At 51.6% G+C, this 23,181-nt stretch overlaps 9 protein-coding genes across 9 annotated transcripts; 6 read left to right on the top strand and 3 right to left on the bottom strand.

Annotated features, from left to right (window-relative positions):
- Positions 1-1,981: 1,981 nt before the first annotated feature.
- Positions 1,982-5,565, top strand: SCP_0207470 (Patatin-like phospholipase domain-containing protein; the record flags this gene model as incomplete). The annotated part of the gene is made up of 20 exons (XM_027754659.1): positions 1,982-2,067; positions 2,119-2,289; positions 2,346-2,418; positions 2,475-2,562; positions 2,612-2,667; positions 2,720-2,821; positions 2,891-2,997; positions 3,049-3,061; positions 3,118-3,148; positions 3,200-3,349; positions 3,405-3,646; positions 3,698-3,795; positions 3,850-4,023; positions 4,079-4,119; positions 4,176-4,277; positions 4,329-4,399; positions 4,458-4,543; positions 4,595-4,619; positions 4,676-4,759; positions 4,813-5,565. The coding sequence occupies 20 exons, from the start codon at positions 1,982-1,984 to the stop codon at positions 5,563-5,565; spliced, it is 2,553 nt and encodes an 850-aa protein (XP_027610460.1).
- A 369-nt stretch (positions 5,566-5,934) lies between these two features.
- On the top strand, positions 5,935-6,965 carry SCP_0207460 (hypothetical protein; the record flags this gene model as incomplete). The annotated part of the gene is made up of 5 exons (XM_027754658.1): positions 5,935-6,186; positions 6,242-6,373; positions 6,430-6,447; positions 6,512-6,679; positions 6,759-6,965. The coding sequence occupies 5 exons, from the start codon at positions 5,935-5,937 to the stop codon at positions 6,963-6,965; spliced, it is 777 nt and encodes a 258-aa protein (XP_027610459.1).
- An 846-nt stretch (positions 6,966-7,811) lies between these two features.
- Positions 7,812-9,030, bottom strand: SCP_0207450 (Dihydroorotase; the record flags this gene model as incomplete). Its single annotated transcript, XM_027754657.1, has 4 exons — positions 7,812-8,158; positions 8,217-8,636; positions 8,693-8,852; positions 8,911-9,030. The coding sequence occupies 4 exons, from the start codon at positions 9,028-9,030 to the stop codon at positions 7,812-7,814; spliced, it is 1,047 nt and encodes a 348-aa protein (XP_027610458.1).
- Positions 9,031-9,218: 188 nt separating this feature from the next.
- SCP_0207440 (Kinesin-like protein) lies at positions 9,219-12,439 on the top strand (the record flags this gene model as incomplete). The annotated part of the gene is made up of 3 exons (XM_027754656.1): positions 9,219-9,249; positions 9,296-9,666; positions 9,728-12,439. The coding sequence occupies 3 exons, from the start codon at positions 9,219-9,221 to the stop codon at positions 12,437-12,439; spliced, it is 3,114 nt and encodes a 1,037-aa protein (XP_027610457.1).
- Positions 12,440-12,793: 354 nt separating this feature from the next.
- SCP_0207430 (Endosomal protein) lies at positions 12,794-13,632 on the bottom strand (the record flags this gene model as incomplete). The annotated part of the gene is made up of 6 exons (XM_027754655.1): positions 12,794-12,823; positions 12,884-13,086; positions 13,139-13,176; positions 13,230-13,369; positions 13,424-13,477; positions 13,525-13,632. The coding sequence occupies 6 exons, from the start codon at positions 13,630-13,632 to the stop codon at positions 12,794-12,796; spliced, it is 573 nt and encodes a 190-aa protein (XP_027610456.1).
- A 199-nt stretch (positions 13,633-13,831) lies between these two features.
- On the top strand, positions 13,832-14,776 carry SCP_0207420 (Ran-specific GTPase-activating protein; the record flags this gene model as incomplete). The annotated part of the gene is made up of 5 exons (XM_027754654.1): positions 13,832-13,864; positions 13,984-14,081; positions 14,148-14,299; positions 14,364-14,492; positions 14,544-14,776. 5 exons carry the CDS (start codon positions 13,832-13,834, stop codon positions 14,774-14,776), a joined length of 645 nt encoding a protein of 214 aa, XP_027610455.1.
- Positions 14,777-14,993: 217 nt separating this feature from the next.
- Positions 14,994-17,381, bottom strand: SCP_0207410 (ATP-dependent clpX-like chaperone, mitochondrial; the record flags this gene model as incomplete). Its single annotated transcript, XM_027754653.1, has 17 exons — positions 14,994-15,131; positions 15,185-15,191; positions 15,249-15,283; positions 15,342-15,573; positions 15,624-15,639; positions 15,698-15,818; positions 15,874-15,977; positions 16,029-16,258; positions 16,319-16,353; positions 16,409-16,446; positions 16,496-16,502; positions 16,566-16,645; positions 16,696-16,712; positions 16,783-16,903; positions 16,956-17,050; positions 17,108-17,172; positions 17,229-17,381. The coding sequence occupies 17 exons, from the start codon at positions 17,379-17,381 to the stop codon at positions 14,994-14,996; spliced, it is 1,494 nt and encodes a 497-aa protein (XP_027610454.1).
- A 263-nt stretch (positions 17,382-17,644) lies between these two features.
- On the top strand, positions 17,645-20,140 carry SCP_0207400 (Uncharacterized protein; the record flags this gene model as incomplete). Its single annotated transcript, XM_027754652.1, has 10 exons — positions 17,645-17,895; positions 17,953-18,508; positions 18,561-18,653; positions 18,702-18,935; positions 18,984-19,289; positions 19,342-19,637; positions 19,691-19,730; positions 19,780-19,949; positions 20,008-20,068; positions 20,126-20,140. 10 exons carry the CDS (start codon positions 17,645-17,647, stop codon positions 20,138-20,140), a joined length of 2,022 nt encoding a protein of 673 aa, XP_027610453.1.
- A 406-nt stretch (positions 20,141-20,546) lies between these two features.
- Positions 20,547-22,951, top strand: SCP_0207390 (Phenylalanine--tRNA ligase beta subunit; the record flags this gene model as incomplete). Its single annotated transcript, XM_027754651.1, has 10 exons — positions 20,547-20,604; positions 20,665-20,720; positions 20,778-20,831; positions 20,890-20,918; positions 20,970-21,105; positions 21,163-21,429; positions 21,485-21,726; positions 21,785-22,187; positions 22,248-22,629; positions 22,695-22,951. The coding sequence occupies 10 exons, from the start codon at positions 20,547-20,549 to the stop codon at positions 22,949-22,951; spliced, it is 1,884 nt and encodes a 627-aa protein (XP_027610452.1).
- Positions 22,952-23,181: the final 230 nt, after the last annotated feature.

Below are 23,181 nucleotides of genomic sequence, written 5' to 3'. Positions count from 1 at the left end.
GAGATAAGGTAGAGAGGTCCGCTAGAAAGTCGGTGCAAGCGCAGCTGTTCACGCTCAGGCTGACTGGATAGTCGAGGTCGTCCAGACGGCTTCTCGCGCTCGAAGTGTGCATAAAGGCCCGGCGAGCTCGTTAGTCGGGGTCGTCGGAAGAGAGATGTGTGACCGCGGAGCCTGCTACAGGGGGCGGGGGGTTTTGGACGCCGCAAACGAACCTCTCGCAGTGCGAGACGATCGCCTCGGTGCGCTCGGTCCTCGCTCGGTCCATGTGCCCCCCGCCCGCGCGCCCAAATATCGATCCTCTGACCCCGGATTTCCCGGTATATGCGCCAGAAGTCGACGTGCCGTGTCCGCATCCACATCCTTGTACTCACCTGGTCATCCTAACTTGCCCCATCCCCCCACTTCTCAACTTCTCGATGCGGGTCATGTCTATCGTGCGCGCCAGGGTCGCGAATCGGCGAATGCGGCGCGCGGACGGGACTGCTCGGATGTCTTCGTTTGGCTTTGGAGCCTGGAATGCGGCACGCGTACCGCGCCCAGCCGCTTGAGATTGAGGGGCTAGTCAGTGCCCCCCAATTGAAGGCGCAGATGGAAAGATCATGGGGATCTCAACGAATGTGGATAGTATCGGATCGCCTTCTTATCGGAAGATTAGCATAACATGATCCACACTTGCACGTAGGCAGTACTTACTACCGTAATCAGCAGCAACGCTGCAAGTACACCAGAGGGGGTCTCTCGACCATCTGATAAGTAAATTTAAGGACATTTCAGGTGCCTGGATGCCTGACACAGAAACTGTCGCCGTACCTCGTCAATAGGGGCACATCAGAGGATTACAGTCAGGAAGACGAACACACATTCACATAGTCCGGATGTGTCGCAATGCGCACCACACGTGCACCAGAAAGCAGTGCAAACTTGTTCTCCCGGAACTGCTGCGAGATTAGACAGGGAATGAGATGTAGAACAGTTCGCACTGTGTGGGGTGCGGGCAGCTGTGCGCACTCGAGCGTGGCATGACCGTCACATTGAGGCAGAGAAGGCTGTTGAGCCACTTCTCGACGGTGTCTTCGGCTGCATATAAAATCGGTGTCTCGAGCTTGCAGTGTGCACGCTTTCGGCGGTGCCTTGACGATGGGCTTCTTGAAGCTCGAGCTTACCGCTGCATCGTCTTCGCCCGCGGCGGTGTCTTTAGTACGCGAGGGGTGGGTGCTCTCATGGAGCTGTTGGATGAGCTTGAGTGAGAGTAATCGGCCGGTATAATAAGCATCGTGCTCTGGAGGTCAGAGCGACTGGATGCAGGAGGACAAGAGCGCAGACGTGGTGGCGACATGCCAGTACGGTGACGCGTCCATGTCTCTGTCACATGATGAGCTCGGCGTGGGTGCAAAGAGATGATATAAGTGCAAGTACACTGGGCACAGGTACAACATATAGTATATAGCTAATCGAGACACGCGTGCAGGCAAAATTCGACAGATGGCGGCCTTACGTCGAGCAAAGTGCAATTCAGACGGGACATGGTACAGGATCGACGCGTCAAATCACAGGATGTCTCGCACGTGTTCGACCAGGTGAGATCTGGTTCGACCGCTTGCGATAGTCCAAGTCAAGCCGCGATCTGGTGCGTCTTGGTTCGTTCTTGGAATATGCGTTTTTCACTGGGCGAGAGGACTTGGGCGGCGTGATCATGAGTCCGGCGGACATCGAACATTAAAGGCAGACAAATTTAGGGAGTCCATCGAGAGGTGCCGACGCAACGCGACGCGCCCGATGGCAGATATCACGTGGCAGCGTGACATCACGCCACCATGTAACGTCGATGCGCCGCTCTGGAATTGTCGTTTTGCACTTTGCTCCAGAACAGCTCAGACCAAGCCCGACAGAATCTTGACTATCGTTGCAGACAGCGTTTACCGCTGTTGGCACACCTTCGATCATTTTGTCAAAATACACTATAATCTTAATTCGACGTTGAATGTCTAGAAGCAAATCGCACAGCATACCACCCCAAAGAGAACGGAGCTCATCGTGGGAGCTTGACGCTGACTACGTTAATGAATCGTGAGTAACTCCTACTCCGGTTGGTCGATTCTGTCACTCAATCGTGTTCAGACACATTAAATCATTTGCAGAGGCTTTACAAGCAGAGGACATTACTCCACTTGATCATCCCGAGCCAACAAGCCCCGGCCTCTCGCCCACGGTGTTCACACCTACTGGACCGCGAGTGCGCAAGGTCTCCGCGCTGTCAGACTTCGCACCCGTGAATTTGAAAGTAAAGAAGTCCGCGTAGAACATTTTCATGCGATATATGCGCTACTAACTGCATGTCACCCCAGACGGAAGAGGACCGGTAAACCGCAGCAGAAGAGGCAGGAATGGCTCTTCCTTGTTTTGCGGTGGCCACTGTTGGTGAGATGCCTACTGCATCTGCACTGGTGGTGGTAGCACTCATAGCATTTCCTTAGGCTATCATTTTTCTCATCATGGCCGTGCAATTTAGCCTATACATTCTCATCCGACAGCTCGTCAATGCGAAGGAGTGGTTATCAGCATGTGAGTAGATTTATATATGGAGCCCCACAGCTGTTTATCATGTGCTCAGGGCGTGGACGCAAGGGCATCCTACGCAAACGGCTTCGCAGTGCCAAGACTTACCAAGTAGATTATGCAACTCAGTACATCTGAAACCTGCATTGATATTTGTCCTTAGGAATGGAAAGATGCGGCTTTAGTTCTTGATGAGTATCTCCATTTTGACGAATGGAAGACCACAGACGAAGACCCGTATTATGACTGGAAGCTGGTAAGAAAGGTGAGGTTCAGTCGTAAACTTTCGACCTATTGGCGATAACCTCCACATTGATGATATCGTATCCGATAGGTTCGTCGGTCATTAAGAAACCTGAGAGAGAAGAAGGACGCGAGAGGTGTTCTTGGCGTTTTGGAAACGAGTATTCGTACCAATTTTGCGGGTGTAGAGTCGGCGAGGTAGGTGTTGATACTGGAGAAAAATGATCGGCTCTTCTGAATTTCTTCTAGATTATACAGCGAAGTCAGCGCCCGTCTTCACTGACTGCTATGATAAAACTGAGTTTCCTCCTACTGTAGACATTCTACGGCACGAAGGATTTAATTGAGTGTAAGCATCCATCTCTCCGTTCAATTGTGTCTTGCTGAGCGCTTTGCCCAGCCTATATTACCGAGCAGGAGAAAGCTATCGAATACGTTCGCGACACACCTGACTTATCCCTTGAGGAGAAGAAACGGTTTTTCAAGAGCGCTAACACAAACCTCGGAACATCTGCGCTTTGTCTGTCTGGTGGCGCATCTTTTGGCTATTGTCAGTCCTCAGCATTGTCTTTCTATTTACGCTGACTTGCTCACGAAAATTTTAGACCATTTCGGCGTCGTGAAAGCATTCTTGGATGCGGATCTGCTTCCTCGCGTCATTTCAGGTACTTCCGCTGGCGGCCTGGTGGCAGCATTAGTTTGCACGCGTACAGATACTGAACTTAAACACTTGCTCGTGCCTGATCTTGCCAACCGCATCACCGCCTTCGAGGAACCATTCCATCTGTGGTACAAGCGTTTCTGGACCACTGGAGCGCGATTCGACAGCGTTCTTTGGGCGAGAAAGGTGTGCATGTCGTGACGGTCACTTTGTGTGCTTCTGATTTGCGGCTGCTAGGCTTGCTTCTTCACTCGCGGTTCGACGACATTCAAAGAGGCATATATGCGGACAGGACGCATATTGAACATATCTGTAATTCCTGCTGAACGTCACTCGTAAGTTCCCTTTTTCCACAGATTATTGTTTCGTGTGTTGATCTATTTCTTCAGTCCCACCAAGCTACTGAACTATATCACGGCGCCGGATACAGTGATTTGGAGCGCGTTGCTCGCGTCTGCTGCGGTCCCTGGCATATTGAACCCTGTTGTCTTAATGGAGAAGCTCAAGGATGGTACCATCGTACCTTGGAGTTGGGGTAGCAAGTTTAAGGACGGCTCCTTGAGGTTGGGACACAACTTCACTCGGAATTGTGCCTTACTCACATCTACTCATTTGTAGAGTTGACATTCCTGTCCAATCGCTCAATCTGTATTTCAATGGTACGTCATCGTTAATGACCTTCTTACGTGCTCACTGATGGTATTATCGTTGGCAGTCACCCATCCGGTGGTGTCGCAGGTTAACCCTCATGTACACTTGTTCTTCTTTGCCCCGCGAGGATCTGCCGGCAAGCCGGTTGCGCATCGCAAAGGGAAAGGTCGGTGCATGAGTGTGTCTTAACTTGACATCTCTCATCAGTTCATGTCAGGCTGGAGGGGCAATTTCGTGCTATCTGCGGCCGAACAATGGTTGAAACTCGAGCTCACCAAGAACTTCAAGGTACATACGTTAGCTTCATGACGTCATTCTCTTCTGAAGGTTGGCTGTCACATTGTAGTTGATTCGTGATCTTGATTTATTGCCTGAGTTACTGGGCCAGGACTGGTCCAGTGTGTTCCTGCAGAGGTTTGATGGAACTGTTACGTACGTTGTTATACAACCCTTCGTGAGCTTGCACTCAGTGTCGAATAACAGAATTTGGCCTCGCACAATATTCAAAGTTGGTACCCTCTTAAACCTCTTCTGGCTAGTACTGGCATATGACGATGATCATAGGATTGGCTCCGTATCCTCAGTGATCCTGATCCTGTGGAATTGGACAGAATGTTGCAAGTTGGTCAACTCGTTACTTGGCCTAAGGTACGCTAGCCAATTATCCTGACGTTGTACCTCACTCATCGGTTTATCTCTAGCTGCACATCTTCGAGAACAGATACCGGCTCGAGAAGCAGATCATACTTGGCAGGCAGGCAGTCCGCAGAGCTACGCGTGCCCACGGCCAGGAGCGATCTACCCTGAGGACCGCAGAACTGCAGGAGCGTGATCCCCTACCAAGCGCAGATACGAAACTCTTCGCTAACTTCACCCCACCCGTATTTACTCCGCCTATCACTTTGACAACATCTGAGGGGCCTATACCAATTGATTCCGATGCTGAAGCAGCATACCTCAACGGATCGTTGAAAGACGAACACTATCTCCGAACCCATCCTCCTGCGAGATCTCAAGATTGTCGTCGCTCTTCTGTGCGCCGCCGCCAGTGGGTGACGAACACGTCGCATCATGACGAGAGAGATGTCTTGGAGGAGGGTGACTTCGGCGGTGCCACTCCCGATCCTCCGCCCCCGACAAGTACCGCGTCGAACACCCCGCCTCACCCTGCTCCTCAGCCTCCTCTCAGTGCCAATAGCGCAGCCGGATTCTTCAAGAGACTACGTACAGGCTCCCTGTCGTCAACCTTCTCACCGTTCGCATCGTTGCGCCGAAATAGCAGGTTGGCTACTTCGGACTCGCACCAGGATTCGTTGTTGGACCCGTCCTACTCCGGGGACAGCTCATCCGACGACGAGCTTTCCGTGATATCACTGCGACGTAGTCGTGTTTCATCGCTGCTGGACATACGACCAGACCAGGGACTCTCCGACGAAGAAAGCGATGACCATTGAGCATCTTTATTGACCATCATTCATTCGTTTTACCGCGAGTTGTAGCCTTTAGTGCGTTTTGTGGTCCTTCCCTTCCTTTGTTCTATCATATGTATATCCCCTGCAGTTGTTATCCACTCTGGCAGACTTGTCCTTCGTTATAGCGGAATGTACTGGAACCTGTACAATAACTATAATCTTCCTAATCATGTAGTTATTGCAGAGACGTGCGTGACTGAATAACGTGAGCGGCCACTAGGACGCTCTAGGAGGTCCTTGGTGTTGATTCTAGACCTCGACTGGCTCCCCTCTTAAGCAGCATCGAGCAAGCCTTCTACAGAATCTGAAACTTACCATTGGTCTGCGAAGCGTATACACGAGGTATCCGCGATGTACTTCGATGACCTGTCTCCCCTGGATGTTCCCGCTGGCACTACTCCCGATGCAATGCCGCCAAATCCTGAAGCTGTGGCGGCTGCGGTCGAACGCAGGATTCGTCAAGAACGTCTTCAGTCACCTCCTGCGGAACATCTGCACACGTCTTTTGACCATAACCACGAGAAGAGACAGGAGTTCCGCCGTCTCATCGACCCAGGCATCCTGAGGCCGAACGCGCGGGAGATCGCACTAGAAGCGTTGCAAGTTGTGTTATTTCACTCTTCTCTGGAGGACGCTTGTGTGACATCTGCGTTTACAGACTCTCAAGCAGCTCGCAGATAATATTATCAAGCACCCGAATGACGAGAAGTACTACAAGTTTAAGCCTACAAATTCCAAAATCAAGCACCTCCTGGTGGAGCCCAAAGGCACTCTGGAGTACGCTGTAGCCGTAAGTACTCAAAGCAATCATGCTAGACGAGTCATACTGAATATGATATACTCTAGCTTGGTTTTCATCCTAAGGTACTTATTGCGCAGTACGTGGCTAACCGTGACAGGCATGGTGCTAAATTAGTTCCCCTCGTAGGTCGAGAACTTCCAACCGTACTACATGTTCAACCCGCGACACATGTCCGATCTTCGCATCGGCTCCGCAATGCTCGAGGAAGCATTGGAGCGTGAGCTCCCGAAGGAGGAACGCGCCAGACACGCGCGAGAGGCCGAGAAGGCAGCCAGTGAAGCTGCTGTGGCGAATGTAATGTCTCATTTCTGCTCCCATTGCTCAGCCGCGAATCCACTCGTTCTCATGATATAATCGTTATGCTTCTCTACAGATTAAACAGGCATTTTTGGATGATCGGAGATCCAGGGCCCTGCAGGCGCGAAGAGAAAGAGAAACGCGAGAGGCCATCGAAGCGGCAGCTCGTCGGCGAGCATCTCTCCCACCAGCATCTCCTCCCACCACGCAGGCATGGGATGATGCTTCAGGGCGCACACTACAGGATGATGCTGACACTGGCTCTCCGCCTCCATACGTATGAGACTTTGTCGGAGCACATACCACATTTCCGGTCTCGTTTGTCGCAGTAGTTCAATGGGATGTATTTTATTCTTCGGTGAATTCAGCTATCGTGTTGCTTTGTGAACCACGAACTACTTCTCATTATACAGACGTTGAGCATGTGCGTCAGTAAATCGCGCCCAGCGCCGTCGGTACATAGCGGCCATGTTCTCGATTGTGGGTGAGTAACCCATATGAACACATTCCTGTAGCATGTACGCTGGCAGTCCGCGCAAACCAAGTTCAACTACAGCTGCACTTCCGAGTCCAGATCCTGGTGTCTAGGTTGGTTCACAGTTTACGAATAATATACAAAAGGAGTGATGACATCTCTAGATGTCAAATCTAAGAGAAGGGATATTTTGAACGGTCGAGCTTGGACAACAATCTGCCATTTGGCTCCGTCGGCAAGGGGAGTCGCGGAGGGTCAAGGAACTGCGCCGAAGCCGACATCGTGATACGACCAGGCTGCTCCTCGTCTGTCCCTGAGGGGACTGACACGAGAACTTGTAAGTTACTTCGGAGAACGAGGACAACACACTTTTACCCTCACCCGTACTTGATCAGTTGATGACCGAGGTCACGACACTAAGGAGTGATGTCCACAAAACGGAAGAATCGATGAATTCTAAGCAAAGAGAAGGAATTACCCACCAGGTATTCCGCACTTCTACGGACGTGAACGCTATACCTGGAACATGGATCCAAATCGACATTCAAGCTTACCCGGTGTGGATCCTAGATCTTGGATTTGAACGATTATCCTCGCAAGCAATATCCTAAGTTGATGGTTAACACGTTACAGTCTGTTTGTACTTCTCGGCATCTATTCAGCCACAATCTTCCAGTCAAGAGGTCTCCCCGCCCAAAAAGGAACAACACTTTGCTTCCCAAGGACCCATTTCTCCTCAATCACATTGCCTTGTACCTTCTGCAACATTACCTGGCTATCACCATCGGGAACAGGTACGCCATAGAATGCGCGCCCGTTCGCACTGACGAATTCTTCAAGACGTTTCAGCGCACCGAACGACTCCAAGAGATGCGCTACTAGAGGCAGCAGGATAGGTGAAGTGTACACGCCGGCAGCGCAGGGATGAAGAGGAGAAGCGGTAGACTTCGTGTTGGGAGCATGCGGAGCGGAGTCAGAGCCAAGGAAGAAGCGAGGATGACCTGGATAAAAGAAAACATCGGATGCACTTCTGAATAGCATTGCAATGTTGAGATGCACCTTCTTTGATGACATCCCGCAAGGCTTGTCTGTCGTCTGGATATTTGGCTACTGGCTTACAATAGTTCCAAGATTGACCGGCCCAGTCATCAACCGTCATCGCAAGGTGATGGGCAGTGATAGTGCACGCGACTGTGTGTCCTAAGCTTTTCACGCATTCTACTGCCGCGCGAGTAGTAGCATGTTCAAGCACAATGCGCAGACGAGGAAATCGAGCATGTAGCTTGCGGAGATGGGGAAGAAAGGCGGGTTCAGCATTGAGAACGCAGACGTCGGTCAGAGCATCGGAAGGGACTTCGCCATGCAGATTCAGGACCATACCCTCCTTCTCCATCGCTTCAAAAACAGGGTAGTACGCCTCATAAGACTCAATGCCTCCCTCGGAGTTGGTCGTTACGCCACGAGGATACGACTTCACGCCTAGACTGAGTATGAAACCTCGGATCACAGTATAACTCAAGGAACGAAGGACAAACCGACTATACCGGAACGCTTAGCTTTCCGTATCTCGTCTGGTGTAAGCTCTGGCGAGAGATACAAGGTCATCAAGTACTCGACTGCAGGATCTATCGACTGCAGCTGAGCTTTGTAAAGAAGAGCCTGATCGGTGGTGGTAATGGGCGGTTTCAGGTTTGGCTGTGATCCTCACGAACTAAGAAAATACGAAGCGATTGCAAGGCGGGATAAAACGGACCATGACATACGCGAGCTTGAATCCACCTTGCCTGACATGTTTTGTGACTAGGTTGGATAGGTCTCCCTGACGAAGATGGACGTGAAAATCGGCGGGGGACGCAAGCGAGATGGTCGACATTGGAGGGCAAGAGTCTTCCGAAGCATGGACTCGGAGCAGCAAGGCGCGATCACGTGGGTCGGGCGAGCTGAACGCGTGCGGTTTGGTTCAGAGTTCAACTTGGGACGACGACGACTCTCTTCCACTTGACGACCTCATTGCACGCGACTCATCGCCAAACGCGAGGAGCGACATCTTTGAATTCCACAATGGTCGCTGCTGGCTCCATCAACGTCGCAGGTTAGTTCCTCTGTATATCACTTCAGCCATGCCTCACAAATGTCAGTCCGCGTTCGCCCCCCGACCCCGTGGGAGGCCGCCAGACTTCCACAACCTACATACGACAACTGCCTTCGCGGTGACGGCGCGCTCTCTACTCCTGGAAGACCTACCGCTTCTTCTACCTCCGTCCGCGACGTTATCCGAATAGTAGACGACCGTGTTCTCACCTTCGATCCCGATGAGAAGGATCCCTCTAAAGCTTTCGTTGAGCGCGGTTTTCTTCCTCCGGGAACAAAGCGGTACAAGGATAGGCGCTTCATATTTGATAAGGTCTTCGACCACCAGGCACGGCAGGAGGATGTCTATAGAGACACGGCCAAGCCCCTTCTACGCAATCTACTAGACGGTTTCAACGCCACTATATTTGCTTACGGTGTGAGCAAACCCAACTCCTTCGCGTCTTGTACCCTCGCTGACAGTATCTCTGACGGTCCAGGCCACCGGGTGTGGCAAGACTCATACTATCAGCGGCACAGATGCCGACGCAGGTATCATCTACCTCACAATGGCTGACCTCTTCCACCAAATTGAGGACCGCAAAGAAGACTATATTGTCGAGGTCGTGGTCACATTTCTCGAGATATACAATGAAGAGATACGAGATCTGCTAGCCGAGCCGGGTAACCCTACACCGCGGGGCGGTCTCCAGATTCGTGAGGACAAGACGGTCAAGGTAGTCGGACTGGCAGAGCTCCGACCCACTAGTGCAGATGAGGTCAAGCAGATCGTCCTTCTGGGTAACTCGCGGAGAACACAGTCACCCACACATGCCAACGAGACCTCCTCGCGTTCACATGCCGTGCTGCAGGTCCATGTCACACAGGCCCCTCGTACAGCCTCTTTAACGGAACAGCGTACAATGGCGACGTTGTCTATCATCGATCTTGCAGGCAGCGAGCGCGCTGCTGCGACGACAAACATGGGCCAACGCATGGTTGAGGGTGCTAACATCAACAAGTCCCTTCTTGCCTTGGGTAATTGCATCAATGCTTTGTGCGAAAGCGGCGGCGGCGTTCGCCATGTTCCGTATCGCAACAGTAAACTCACCCGCTTGCTGAAGTTCTCCCTCGGCGGCAATTGCAAGACCGTCATGATCGTCTGCATAGCCCCCACATCAATTCATTTCGACGATACTCAGAACACCCTTCTCTACGCTGAACGCGCCACAAGGATCAAAACCAAGGTCGTAACGCGTAACGTAGTCAACGTTGATCGTCACGTTGGACAATACGTCGAGGCCATCAACCGTCTCAACACCGAGGTAGCCGAGCTCAAGGCGAGGCTGTCCGGGAAACGTGACTTAGAGGGGGAGAAGGAACGTCGAAAGAGGAAGGAGGCTGCCCTGGAAGTCGAAAAGGCGAAGAGTGACATGCAACTCAAGGCTGAACAGACGCAGCCGTCGATCATAGATGGTGCAAGCTGTGCGAGCAAAATTGCAGTCGCGAAGGCCAAGCTGAAGGTCATACAGGCGCGGCTCGCCCAAGTTGACGCACAAAGGTCGCCTTCATCCTCTCTTTCCTCGGACCTGGAGGCAGAACGTCACCTTCTGCAGGCTCTAATGGGACCAGAAGAGCAGATTCTCAAGGCAGAATCCGCTGTGAATGTCCGCCTGCAGCGGTCAAACAATTCTGCTGCCATGTTCGATGCGATGCTGCGCGCTGTGAGCGAGCGGCGATCGGACAAACTGGACGAGTTCAGCGTGGACAACGTCAAGCTCGACGCCAAATGGCGAAAGGCAGAGATGGACCGTGTCAAAGCGGAGGCCGGCCGAAATGCGCTCCAAGAGGCAGCGGTGAGCCAGACAGAGGCCGTCATCAATTTGATTGGGATGGTTAGCAGATGCACCGTCATGTTGAGTGAAGCTAGCCAACTGCTGACCACCGCGGTGGCGGAGGGCAGGGACGGTTTGGAAGGGACAGCCAGAGCGCTCGCAGCCTCGCTCAAGAATGTCGCAGGAAACAATGATGACGCCTTCAAGGCACTTCTTGGACACTCAATCGCTGCCTATGCGCTTGCTTCCAGTCCAGCGGGGACGTCATCGCTGAACAACTTCAAAGGCTACCCTTCGGCTCTCAGCATTGGACGTGTGACATCCGGACCTGTAGTCTCGCAGCAGCCTAAGGCGCGAGTGTCGAGACGATCCTCGTCGTACGGCACTTCCATGGTCTCTCCACGCAAGGCGCACAAGAGTCCACGTAAATCATTGCGTTCGAGCATGACTGCTGCGGCCGTACCCTACCGGCGAGTATCTGACAAGGACAAGGGCAAGAAAAAGGGCGTGCAATGGAGGGATGAAGTAGGACAAGGCCAGATTGACGATGGTGGGGAACGTGAACCACAGGTAGTGATCACTGTGGCTTCCCCGGATCTCAGTGGCATCGCATCTGGTTCAGGTTCTGTTTTAAAGAGGAACATGTCCATCGGCGGGTCGGAAAGCGAATGGGAGGATGAGAAGACGGAGGATAGTCTCAATATGAGCATGAGCATGATGTCAGCGTCCTCACGCGATAATGCCGCTCCTACTCCTGCTGCCAATGGTTTTCGCAAGCGACCGCGTGCGAGCAGATTGGATCCTGGTTTCCTGAAAGGAAAATCAAAGTGTTCGACACTGGGGAGTCTGGCTGAGGATGACGAGACTCTTAGTACACCTCGTCGTCCGTCACCATTATCAGACGTCAACATGAACAGGATTCCGTCACCGTCCGAGGGATCGAGTAGCAGCGCAAGCACTCTGGACACACTGCACGTTCCAAAGGGTCGCGAACGCCATCACAACAGTCCTGCGAAGAGAGCCCCGATGACACCAAAAATCGTTGGTATGTTGAAGAGCGGCAGACGGCGATCCAACATCGGTCCCATGCGGAACGACCGACCGCGGAGACGCTCGAGCATGATCCCACAGCTATCCCCTATCATAGCAGATGCAAATGACTCTGCGAGTGGATCGCAGGCCGGCGGGTCAGGCGCGCGGAGGATCCCCATAAGCGTCGAGCGTTCACCCGCTAAAAGGCCCAAGAGAATGTCGCTGTTGGCGATATCCAGTGCGAGGTTGAACGCATCTGCTCGGCTGAAGCTATCTGACGTAAACACGAGTGCGGATATCAGCTTCAGAGCTGGCGCGGGGGGCGGCAAACCCTCGTGGAAATGAGACAACTCACCAGATGGTGTATGGACAGAAGGCCGGTCCCTCAGCATGATGTTTGTACTCTGTACTTTCCAAATCACGACCTATCTATTGCTATGTCCACATTGTCGTCGTACTGTTTTTATGACTTGCTGTATACCCTGTTAAAACGTTATGCACTATCGTACAATTATAATCATTTTTAGTCTCTCATCGCTTGATGTACATGGCCGTCAGGAAAATACGGCCAAGATCTTGCCTTGTAATTCACAGCGGACCGGACCAAGCGACAACAGCTCAAGCGCAAAATCACGCTGCATATATCGTGTCTCAAGAACGAAATATGTTGGACGCCAGCGTTCGCATGAATTGACAGGCTCAGAATGCACGTTTCACTTCGAAGAACGACTATTCAAGCCATAAAGTTAGAACATTCCACAACAACATCTACATTATCTTGGCACATACCTTCAAGTAATACACCTGCCATGCAACCACAGCGACCAGGACTATAGTTTGCAATACAGACCACCATTTCACTCGGGAATTTGTCGATTCTGCTGTGTCTCGATGCCTACGCTCCCGGAGGACGATGTATTCTTGTTCATCTTTCACTGCTGTCAAACCGTTGGCGAGCGCCCGAATTTCCCGCTCGATGGGCGCAACGGTGTCTAAAGGCTGCGGTTAATACAGAGCGACATAGGAAATGACGTGCATATTGACCATCGTCGTCGATATATATAACGCCGTGTACATTGAAGCTGAATGAGCGGATATTGAGTGGACGTGAACAGTAGGAGGATATCGCGCATACCTAACGAGCTTGTCTGCTACAGCGCTCATTTGATTCGAGAAACAGTACTCGTGCCGACCATCTTTCTCTGCTGTGATTGAAGCTGTCCCTGTGCTCTGTCTTAGATGTTTCGCGAGAGCAACGCTGTCTGGATCTGCAAGCTGCACGGTCGTAAGACCTCATCAAACGGCATACATGCAGGGCCAATCACTTACCCAGAAATCAATGTCAAGATGGCCCCCTCCTCCGACTTGATATGTTACTGTCATCTGCACCGATGTTCATTGAAGCTCGTGTCTGTACACAAACTACACACCTTGTCATTCACGTGAAGGTCCTCGAAGAAGCACTCCTTCCTCCCTGCCACGACTTCAATCATGTGGGTTGAGACCAGAGCTGGGAGAATGTACAAGAACATCCACATTGCAAAGAGTCTATAGGTATATAGTGGCGACATAGTGCTTGAGACCCGACTGTACTATCACTGCAGACGGTATGAAGATGTGGGCTGGAAGTTGCCGGGGTCTCATGCAGGGCGCTGGGCGAAACACGCGATCGACTCGCCCCAGTACACACCCATCTTTCTGAACTTTTCTTTCACGGCCCATACCCACAATTTCAACATGTCTGAAACTGTAGAGGCCCTTGCACCCAGAGTGAGTGTATTTACTGAGACAAAGCATTTCGATGCGCTCTTCCGATCGATACAGAGGAGATTGCGCCACATCTTAATATCGACGAGGAGAGAACTGATAGAACTTTGTTCGTCTCGTAGGAAGAAGAGCATGACCCCCAGTTTGAGCCGGTAATCAAGCTCACTGAGCAGGTCGAGACGAAGACTCACGAAGAAGACGAGGAGGTTCTCTTCAAAATGTGCGTAGATCAGTTCCGCTTCATGTAGCAGTCAGTCCTGAACAACGGACAACGTCCTCTCACCAGGCGCGCCAAGCTCTTCAGATTCGCAACTGAGAGCTCAGAGTGGAAGGAGCGCGGTACAGGTGATGTCCGCCTGCTTTCGCACAGGGAGACGAAGAAGGTCCGGCTCGTGATGAGACGTGATAAGACATTGAAGGTCTGCGCTAACCACGCCAGTGAGTAGATGCCACCGGCATGTCTCCTGATTCAGTTTCACTAATCTACTGCCGTGCATTTCAGTCAGCTATGATATGCGGCTGCAGCCGAACATTGGCTCGGACAGAAGCTGGGTCTGGAAGGTTGCTGCTGACTACTCGGAGAGCCCTCCAACGTCGGAAACTCTCGCCATCCGATTTGCCAACGCCGATAGTAAGTGATTTGGGTATGATGCGGTTTCGAGCATATCTTATAATCTTGCAGATGCAAGTCAGTTCAAGGAGCAGTTTGAGAAGGCTCAACGGACAAACGCGGGTCTAACTTCTGCTGAGGCTCCTGCTGCTCCTGTCCCTGAGACTCCTGTCGCCCCTTCCGAAGAGAAGCCTGCTGAGGCACCCACCGAGAAGAAGGCAGAGGAAACCAAGGAGGAGACTCCGGCTGCGGTAACGGAGAAGGTCGCCCCCGCTGAAAGCAAGGAAGAAGCAAAGGAGGAGTAAATAGCATGTTCAACACATCATAAGTTTTCGTTGTTCCCAACAACATAATGATCTCATTCTGTAACTCCTTCTGCACATAGCAATTCGCGTAGACCAGTCGCTTTGAAGTGTCAGCCATAGGTGCCTCAGTAAGTCGAGGCACACGACATACTGTCCACAGAAATTACATCAATACCACTAGAAATACAGACCGCTACAATACGACAGGAAAGCACGCCTATGGGCTCCTCACTGGATATGCCTGTTCTTCCTCTGCCCATGTCGACCAGAAGACAGAAGCCTCCCCCTTTCCCCAATACATCGCTGAAGCCTCGCCTCGCGCGACGGCCCCCGTGATAAGAACATGTCGAATATTCTGCGAGAGCGATAGTCAGGATCAGACCTAGCTACGGTAATCGAGATCCATACCGAACCACTATTTGACGAGAGCAGCATCAGCATTGCAATGTTAGTTATAGATAGAGAGACTCACGGTGCTTCATACATAGGCTCCAGTAACAGGGCTTCCTAAACAACGAATGAGAAGAGTCACATGAATAACCAGCCCCCAACAGATATAAGTCACCATGATGCTTCTCAGCCCTCTGGCGCCACCTCCTCGTTCGAGTGCTTTCCGGCAGATTTCATCCAATGCAAGACTGGTGAATCTGATCTCAACCCCGGAATATCCAAAGAGGGCGGTATACTGCGAAATCAGCGATCCTCTGACCTCCGTCAGAATCCGCCGAAGATCCTCTATGGTCAAGGGGGATAAGGTCGTTAAGGAAGGCATCCGAGAAATGAACTCTGGTATAAAACTGTAGAGACGTCAGTGAATACCTACAGCCAATGTGTGCATCATACCCACCCATATTGCACCAAGTCTTGCAGTGAGTTCAGCTTAAGTTAGTCAGGGAAAAGCTGCATTTCTTTGTCTCGTACCGACGGGTTCCACGTGGTCTAGCACAGTCGATGATGCCCTCTTATTAGGAGTGAAGAATGGCATGGATTTGTCCGACATCTCCTCTGTCTCTGACGAGAGATTCGCCGTGAAGCCAATTGACTGGGTCAATATCCATCAGAACACAACACCTAAACCAATGAGAAGACAACGTTACCCCTTTCACTACTCGCCGTTTGATGATCGATTCCAGTCCCACAAACGCACCGCTCAAGATGAAGAGCACGTTGGACGTATCGATCGCAAACGAGTCGGGCCTTGCTGTTTAAACATCAGATATGCATTTGGAGCACAACGGCTTGGACCACTCACGTCCACTGACATTGAGATTTCGTTGACCTGCTCTTGAGCGTCCTTCACCGCCTATAGGAGGTGCCGTTGCGTGAGAGCCCTTTGCCTGTATGTTGACGACGGTCCCTTCCATCATGCGAAGTAGAGCCTGCTGCACGCCTTCACCTCCAACATCTCGGGTCCCGTCCAGGCCACCGCTTCCAGACTTCCGAGCAATCTTGTCAATTTCATCGATGTATATAATGCCCGTACTGTCGGCATAGGATACGTCAAAATTCTACTCAACATTATTATCTCTCTGTTTCTCTTACCTCGCCCGGTACGGATCCCAATGAGCATCTTGCAACTGTAATTTCCCTTGAGACGGTGAAAGGATGGAACATTGGACAACTGATACGTACCAGACGCTGGACGCACATGTCAACGTCGTCTCCTACATCTGCCAGTAGGTAAGTGGCGGGCAGTGCTAGATATGTTCGAATACTGACACCCTGCCTACACCAATTATGAGATACTTGGTCCATTCTCGACCCGATTGAGACCAGATTTACACCGTACCTGTGTGAATGATGTTGCATCGCTCACTGAGAACGGCACATCCAACACTCGCGCGAGAGTCTTCGCCAGTAGGGTCTTGCCTAGGATGCGGGGTCAGTGGTATCTCCGTATATCACGACGAGGCACGCACCAGATCCTGTAGGACCTCTGCGATGACAGAGATGGATTATTCAAGATTGAATGGTCAGTAGCTGGAGTTGGAGCATTTGTGACATACATCACTAGAACATTGCTCTTCTCAAACAATGGTATTGGTTGGCGGGCCTGCAAGGGGATGGCTAACGCTGGAAGCCGGTAAGGATGGGGATGTAACTGAGCCGGAGCAACTCCCAGCCGTACTGCATGATTCCATGTTCCACGAGTTTCCGAGAACTACAGGAGTAGACTTACTTTCGTCTGTTGCACTATCATTCCAATCCACAGATTCCTCTTGGTCTTCCAATTGCGAGAGGTTCGCATGCACCCGATTGTAATGGTTGAACACACTTCAGATACATCTGAGTCCAAGAACGTATTCAGAATATATCTTATTGAGCACGCACGCGACAGATAGGACCTTCTTCGCGTTCTCTTGACCGATAACAAACTCATCCAAGTATTGGACCAACTCAGTTCCACACTGATGTCAACTCGAGATTCACGGTCAGAAGAGCACAAGGATACCTGTCGAGGAGTCGCAAGACCCGCAGGTCTTGCAAAGAACTGGCTTCCACCTGAATCATCCTCAGGGACGTAGTTGAATTGCGCCTGCGTCCGTATTCCGCGGATGAGCTTGACGTTCAGGAAACGAAGGCTTCGGGAACGGAACGCCATCATGCTACAACCACGACGAAGGGGGAGTAGATAAGATTCTCTCGTAATTGACGTACAGCCCAAGTCCAGCAGCAATCTATAGCAATCCCGCGGGGGATCCTTAACGGGGAGTATGAGGTTGAATCGGAACCGCCACAAACCCAGTGGAATTGCGGTGAGACGTGACGCGACCATTGGGGCTTTGTTTACGTCAGCATCAATTTCCCGTCTGAGCCACCCACTGAGTGTGAGTGAACGTAGCTGCCCGTCTTCACATACTGAGTAACATGGCAAGACATAATTCACGCTCAGCGTCTCCACTCCCACGGGATGGGCACCGTGCTCGGTCTACGGACAAAGACAGGGACAAAGACGGAGATAGGAAATATTTCAGGGATGACTCTAATGGCGACGAGGAGGACGGGCGGGGATCACGGCGAAGGAAGAGTAGGAGCAGAGGCCGGGAGGAAGAGGACTCGTCGTCACGTCGTAGGAAGGACAGGAGCAGGAGCAGAAGTGTAGATAAGGAGAGGAAGAAGTGAGTCTTCACCCCGAATGTGTCTGGACCTCATACTAAACCAATTGCACTGTTCAGGCGTAAGCGAGACAAATCTGAAGACAGGAAAGCGCGTAAAGCGGAGAAAAAAAGAGCAAGGGAGGAAGAGGAGGCTCGTCAGGTCGCCGAACTTAGTGTTTACAGCGCGACAGATAATCCTTTCCACGACGTCAATCTCGGCCAACAATTTAGGTGGCATAAGAAGAACGAAAAGGAGAGGAAGCAGGGTCTGTCGGTCGCAGAGGCGCAAAGAAGGGATGCCATCCGACGGCAGGAAGCGAAGGAGGAGCTGGAGAGGCTGAACAAACGAAGGGCGGAGAGAGAAGCCGAGCAGAGGATCAGGGAGGAGGAAGAAATCAGAATGCACAGGTTAGCGGAGTCCGCGCAGATGGCTGATTGGTTGTCGAAAGAGGAGGGCTTCCAGCTCGAACAGGAGCGAATGAGGGCGGCCATACGCATCAAAGAAAAGAGAGCAAAGGCTATCGATTTCCTGGCCCTCAATCTCCGATACGTCAACCCTACTGAGGATGAAGAAGACCAAGTGGATGATGATGGCCTCGAAATTGACCTGGACGAGCCCTACAACATCCTTGATGTGAGCATCTTGTGCTCACCGGTATTCTCGCTTGCAACTAACTTATCCTTAGAGTCTCTCTCCAGAACAAGTGGAGGAGTTACATGACGATATTGAACGATATCTTCGATTGGAGCAATCCGAAGTCAACATTGAGTTTTGGACAGTATGTAATTGTAATTTCGTGACGCATCATGGAACTGATTTGTGGTAGAACATGATGGTTGTCTGTAAAGACCAGCTGGATCGAATCAAGGCCAATCAGCGCTTGGGGGTTGAAGCTGCCGCAGCCGTCGAAGTTGATATTACTGCATTGCTCCAAGGCAAGAGTTACGACCATCTTGTAGCCCTGCAAAAGCAGGTCCAAGCGAAGTTATCAAGTGGTGAACCAATCGATGTCGATTACTGGGAAGGCTTATTGAAGAAATTGCTGGTGTGGAAAGCGAAGGTCAGATGCTCATGGCTGCTTCTCAGCAAGACTCATCACTTTGCACAGGCGAAATTAAAGGCATTGCATGAAGTCGTCGTTCGCAACAGGCTCGAGCAGCTTCGTAAACGTCAACGTGACGAGGCTTTGCACGCGCAAGAGGAGCTATTAGCAGGCGTTGCGAAGTCGGCTTTAAGAGGCGAGGCTCGCGGCATCATCCCTGCTGTGGTTGCTGCGGAACAAGAGGGCGGTCCTGCGGAAGAGGTTGAAGAGTATGCTCGGTCTATGAGTCCAACGTTGCTTGACATCAGGAAGCTACCGTATGAAGAGCGTGAGATCGATATCGTGACGGCATTGGAGGATTTGCGCTCACTGGTGAGTAGGATTTCACTCCTTTCCGCACTCTCGTTTTCAATGTGATCCGTAGTTAGAACAGCGTCGTTCAGTGGCGGGATCTCGATTCGTGGCGAAGACCACCGAAGCTCCAGTGGAAGTGCAAGATACTGAGGCTCCCAGTGGCACCGATCTCGCTTCAGAAGCACTCTACCGTGCAGAGGCCGAACGAGAACTTGACGAGGAAGAAGAGCTATTCAATGTGGAGGAGAACATCGCTCATCCTACCAGTTACAACTGGGAGGACAAGTATCGTCCACGGAAGCCTCGTTATTTCAACCGGGTTCATACCGGTTATGAGTGGAATAAGTACAACCAAACCCACTACGAGTACGTTTACACTATTGCTCAGTGCAATGCGATATTGACTGACGTGCCAATAGTACCGATAATCCCCCTCCGAAGGTTGTGCAAGGATACAAGGTTCGTGCAAAATAATTGGATGCGTAGCGCAAACTGACAAATGATTTAGTTCAACATATTCTATCCTGACCTCATTGACAAATCGAAAGCACCTACCTACAAAATTGTCAAAGAACCCGGAAATGATGAGACCGTATTGCTACACTTCACCGCCGGGCCCCCGTACGAGGACATCGCCTTCAGGATCGTCAATCGTGAATGGGAATTTTCTCATAAGCGGTATGTGCGACCTCATGGTCCGTCTGTATTATTCGCTGACTATCTCAATGAATCGCAGTGGCTTCCGCAGTAGCTTTGACAGAGGCTGTTTATCGCTTTGGTTCAATTTCCGTCGCAATGTAAGTGTGGATTTTCTGACGATATGGTTGATTCCAGTGCTCATAGTATTTGTCTAGTTCTATCGCAAGTAGCGTTACATATTATCCCGCGAGAGCTTTCTCTTTGCCGATCGCATTGTATACAATATTGTTGTGCAGTCACGCTGCTCCAATAATCCATGCTCTGCCACTGCTTTACGTGATTATGGGCTTCCACAAATTCAATATGACGACTTTCAGGCATTCATTCAGACAACAATGTATATCTAGCAATACTGCCACTGATGTGTGATGCGGCTATGCTTTCACCTCCACCTGCAGTTGAGCGAATTCAGTGGACGCCGATGCGTCGAATGAGAATCAAGCTTTGATGTCATGTGACACCCGACGAAAGATGCCCGATGGGATCTCACCAGCAGGATGATCGTTTGACTCGATGAGCGCTGGGCAATCGTACTCAAATCTATCGGGCTGCAGGACCTCTCCCAGCTGAACAATCATGCCAACCGTTGCAGTAGACAAGGAAGATCTATGGAGGAGGCTGGGCCGTGCATATAGTGTGTCTGCCTCCCGTCTCCTCAGCTCACCTATGTCTGACTTACCTTTGGGCACTGCAGCTACGGAAGAATTCGACCGGTTGATGTTTGAGTTCGGCCTCGAGCTCGACGAAGATGTGCGTGACTATTTTTTGTTTTTCGATACTTTTCGCGGTGACAAGGAGTCTGCATAGACCACAGAAGAAGTGGAAGCGGCGAGGAAGAAGGGTCTACCTGTTGAGCGTCCAGTGAAGTATTGCAAACTATTTCAAGACAACGCGTTTTTAACCCTTGATATTTTTTTAGCAATTGAAAATAGAGGTACCGGCGAATCGGTGAGAAAATCCTCGAGTGTCGAATGACTGCATGCAGAACGGTGTGGGCAGGTACGATCTACTTTGCATCGAGGGAATCTCCCGCGCTTTGCGTGTATTCCTGGGATTAGACAAGCCTCCAATATACAAGCTCGTATATCCGAAAGGTGGAAAAAAGGATCTGATCACAGTCACGGTTGCACCGGAGGTGCGTTCAGTTGAAGCTTGCAAAACTACTACCTTTGGGATTGACTTACCTGTGTAGACGAAACAAATTCGACCGTATTTTGCATGCGCCGTCCTACGCAATGTCAAGTTCACGCAGTTGTCATATGACTCCTTCATTGACTTGCAGGACAAGTTACACCAAAATATCTGCAGGCGACGACAGTTCGTCGCCATCGGTACACATGACTTGGATACTATAATTCCACCGTTCAGATATGAAGCTAGACCACCCAAAGACATCAAGTTTGTTCCTTTGAACAAGAATAAAGCATACACAGCCGAGGAGCTCATGACACTATACGAGGTATATCATTTATTAGCAGTCGTCTACTCCGGCCACTGACAAGCATCATATCAAGTCCGAGAAGCACATTGCTCGCTACCTGCACATCATCCGAGACTCTCCAGTATACCCTATTATCTACGACACGAAGGATCGAGTACTGTCCATGCCGCCTATCATCAACTCGGAGCACAGTAAAATAACGCTGAATACCCGGAATATCTTCATAGATATCACTGCTACTGACGAGACCAAGCTGGCCATCGTCGCGAACATACTCACCACTATGTTCTCTGAATACTGCGAGGAGCCGTTCGCGTAAGTCATTGGTCTCACCTTCAGTTGAGAGCGATTGACGAAAAAATATCTTTGCAAGTATCGAGCCATGCAAGGTCGTCTTCCCCGATGGTACAACCCGCATTACACCCGATCTCTCGTACCGCCCCGCAACAGCACATGCCTCGTACGTCAACTCATGTACCGGGCTCAAGCTGAACGCAACCGAGGTAGCCTCCCTCCTCGAACGCATGACTTTGCACGCAGCCGTGTCCTCCGACCCCGACGTTGTAGACGTGCAGATCCCGCCTACGCGGCCCGATATCCTGCACGAGTGCGATCTAATGGAGGATGCTGCGATCGCATACGGTTTCAACAAGCTGCCTGATACCTTCCCCCCAACAAGCACTGTTGCGCAGCCACTGGCCCTCAGCAAACTCAGCGACATCGTGCGCAAAGAATGGGCGCTGGCGGGCTGGGTCGAAGTCCTCCCTCTGATCCTGGTCAGTCCTCTGTTCCATGCTGGCTAGGCATGCCGAGCACTCACTCACATCACGACACAGTGCTCGCACGAAGAAAACTTCGAGTGGCTGAACCGTGTCGACGACGGGACGCAGGCGGTGAAGATCGGGAACCCGAAGACGCTCGAGTTCCAGGTCGTGCGCACGTCGCTCGTGCAGGGCCTCCTCAAGACGATCCGCGAGAACCGCTCGCACCCGCTGCCGATCCGCGTGTTCGAGACGTCCGATGTCGTGTTCAAGGACACCGCGCGCGAGCGCCAGGCGCGCAACGTGCGCCACGCCGCGGCCGTGTGGTGCAACAAGACCGCGGGCTTCGAGGTCGTGCACGGCATGCTCGACCGCATCATGCAGATGCTCGAGGTCCCGCGCATCGCAGGCACGGACGTCAAGGCGGAGACGGGGTACTACATCAAGGAGCGCGAGGGTGCGTTTGTTCTTCCAGTTTTTTTTGGGGGGGGGCTTGCCGTTCTGGTGCTGAAACTGGCGTAGATCCCACGTTCTTCCCCGGGCGCGCCGCCACGATCTACTATCGTGCGCCGCCACCGGAGAAGGGTACCCTGTCGGCGCTCAAGCGTACCGTCAACGCTGTCGTACACACGCCCGGCGACGAAGAGATCGGCCTGCTGGGCATCCTCCATCCGTCCGTGCTGGAGAAGTTCGAGATCCCGTACCCGTGCTCCGCGCTCGAGTTCTCGCTCGAGCCGTTCAAGTGGGAAATGCACGAGCTATGGACGGACGTGGATTGACGCGAACGGACACGGTTTGAGAGGCAGAAGTGCGCTAGAGATGTTCGAATAGAGAATTGCTTGTAGCGTTGCGGCGTGTACACCACCATATACGATCGCAAATTAAAAGTGCCGCGCATAGCAAACTGCAGACGTATCTTCAGACGGGGACGAGGATAGGCTGACGCCGAGGGCGATGTGTATTGAGTTGATATAAGATACGGACGGAGACGCGAATAACGGGTACACGA

The sequence above is a fragment of the Sparassis crispa genome (assembly GCF_003851025.1).
Source record: "Sparassis crispa DNA, contig_000001F, whole genome shotgun sequence".
In the NCBI taxonomy this organism is placed as follows: domain Eukaryota; kingdom Fungi; phylum Basidiomycota; class Agaricomycetes; order Polyporales; family Sparassidaceae; genus Sparassis; species Sparassis crispa.
Note: the sequence above shows the minus strand (reverse complement) of the source record. Positions and strands in the feature narration are given on the sequence as shown.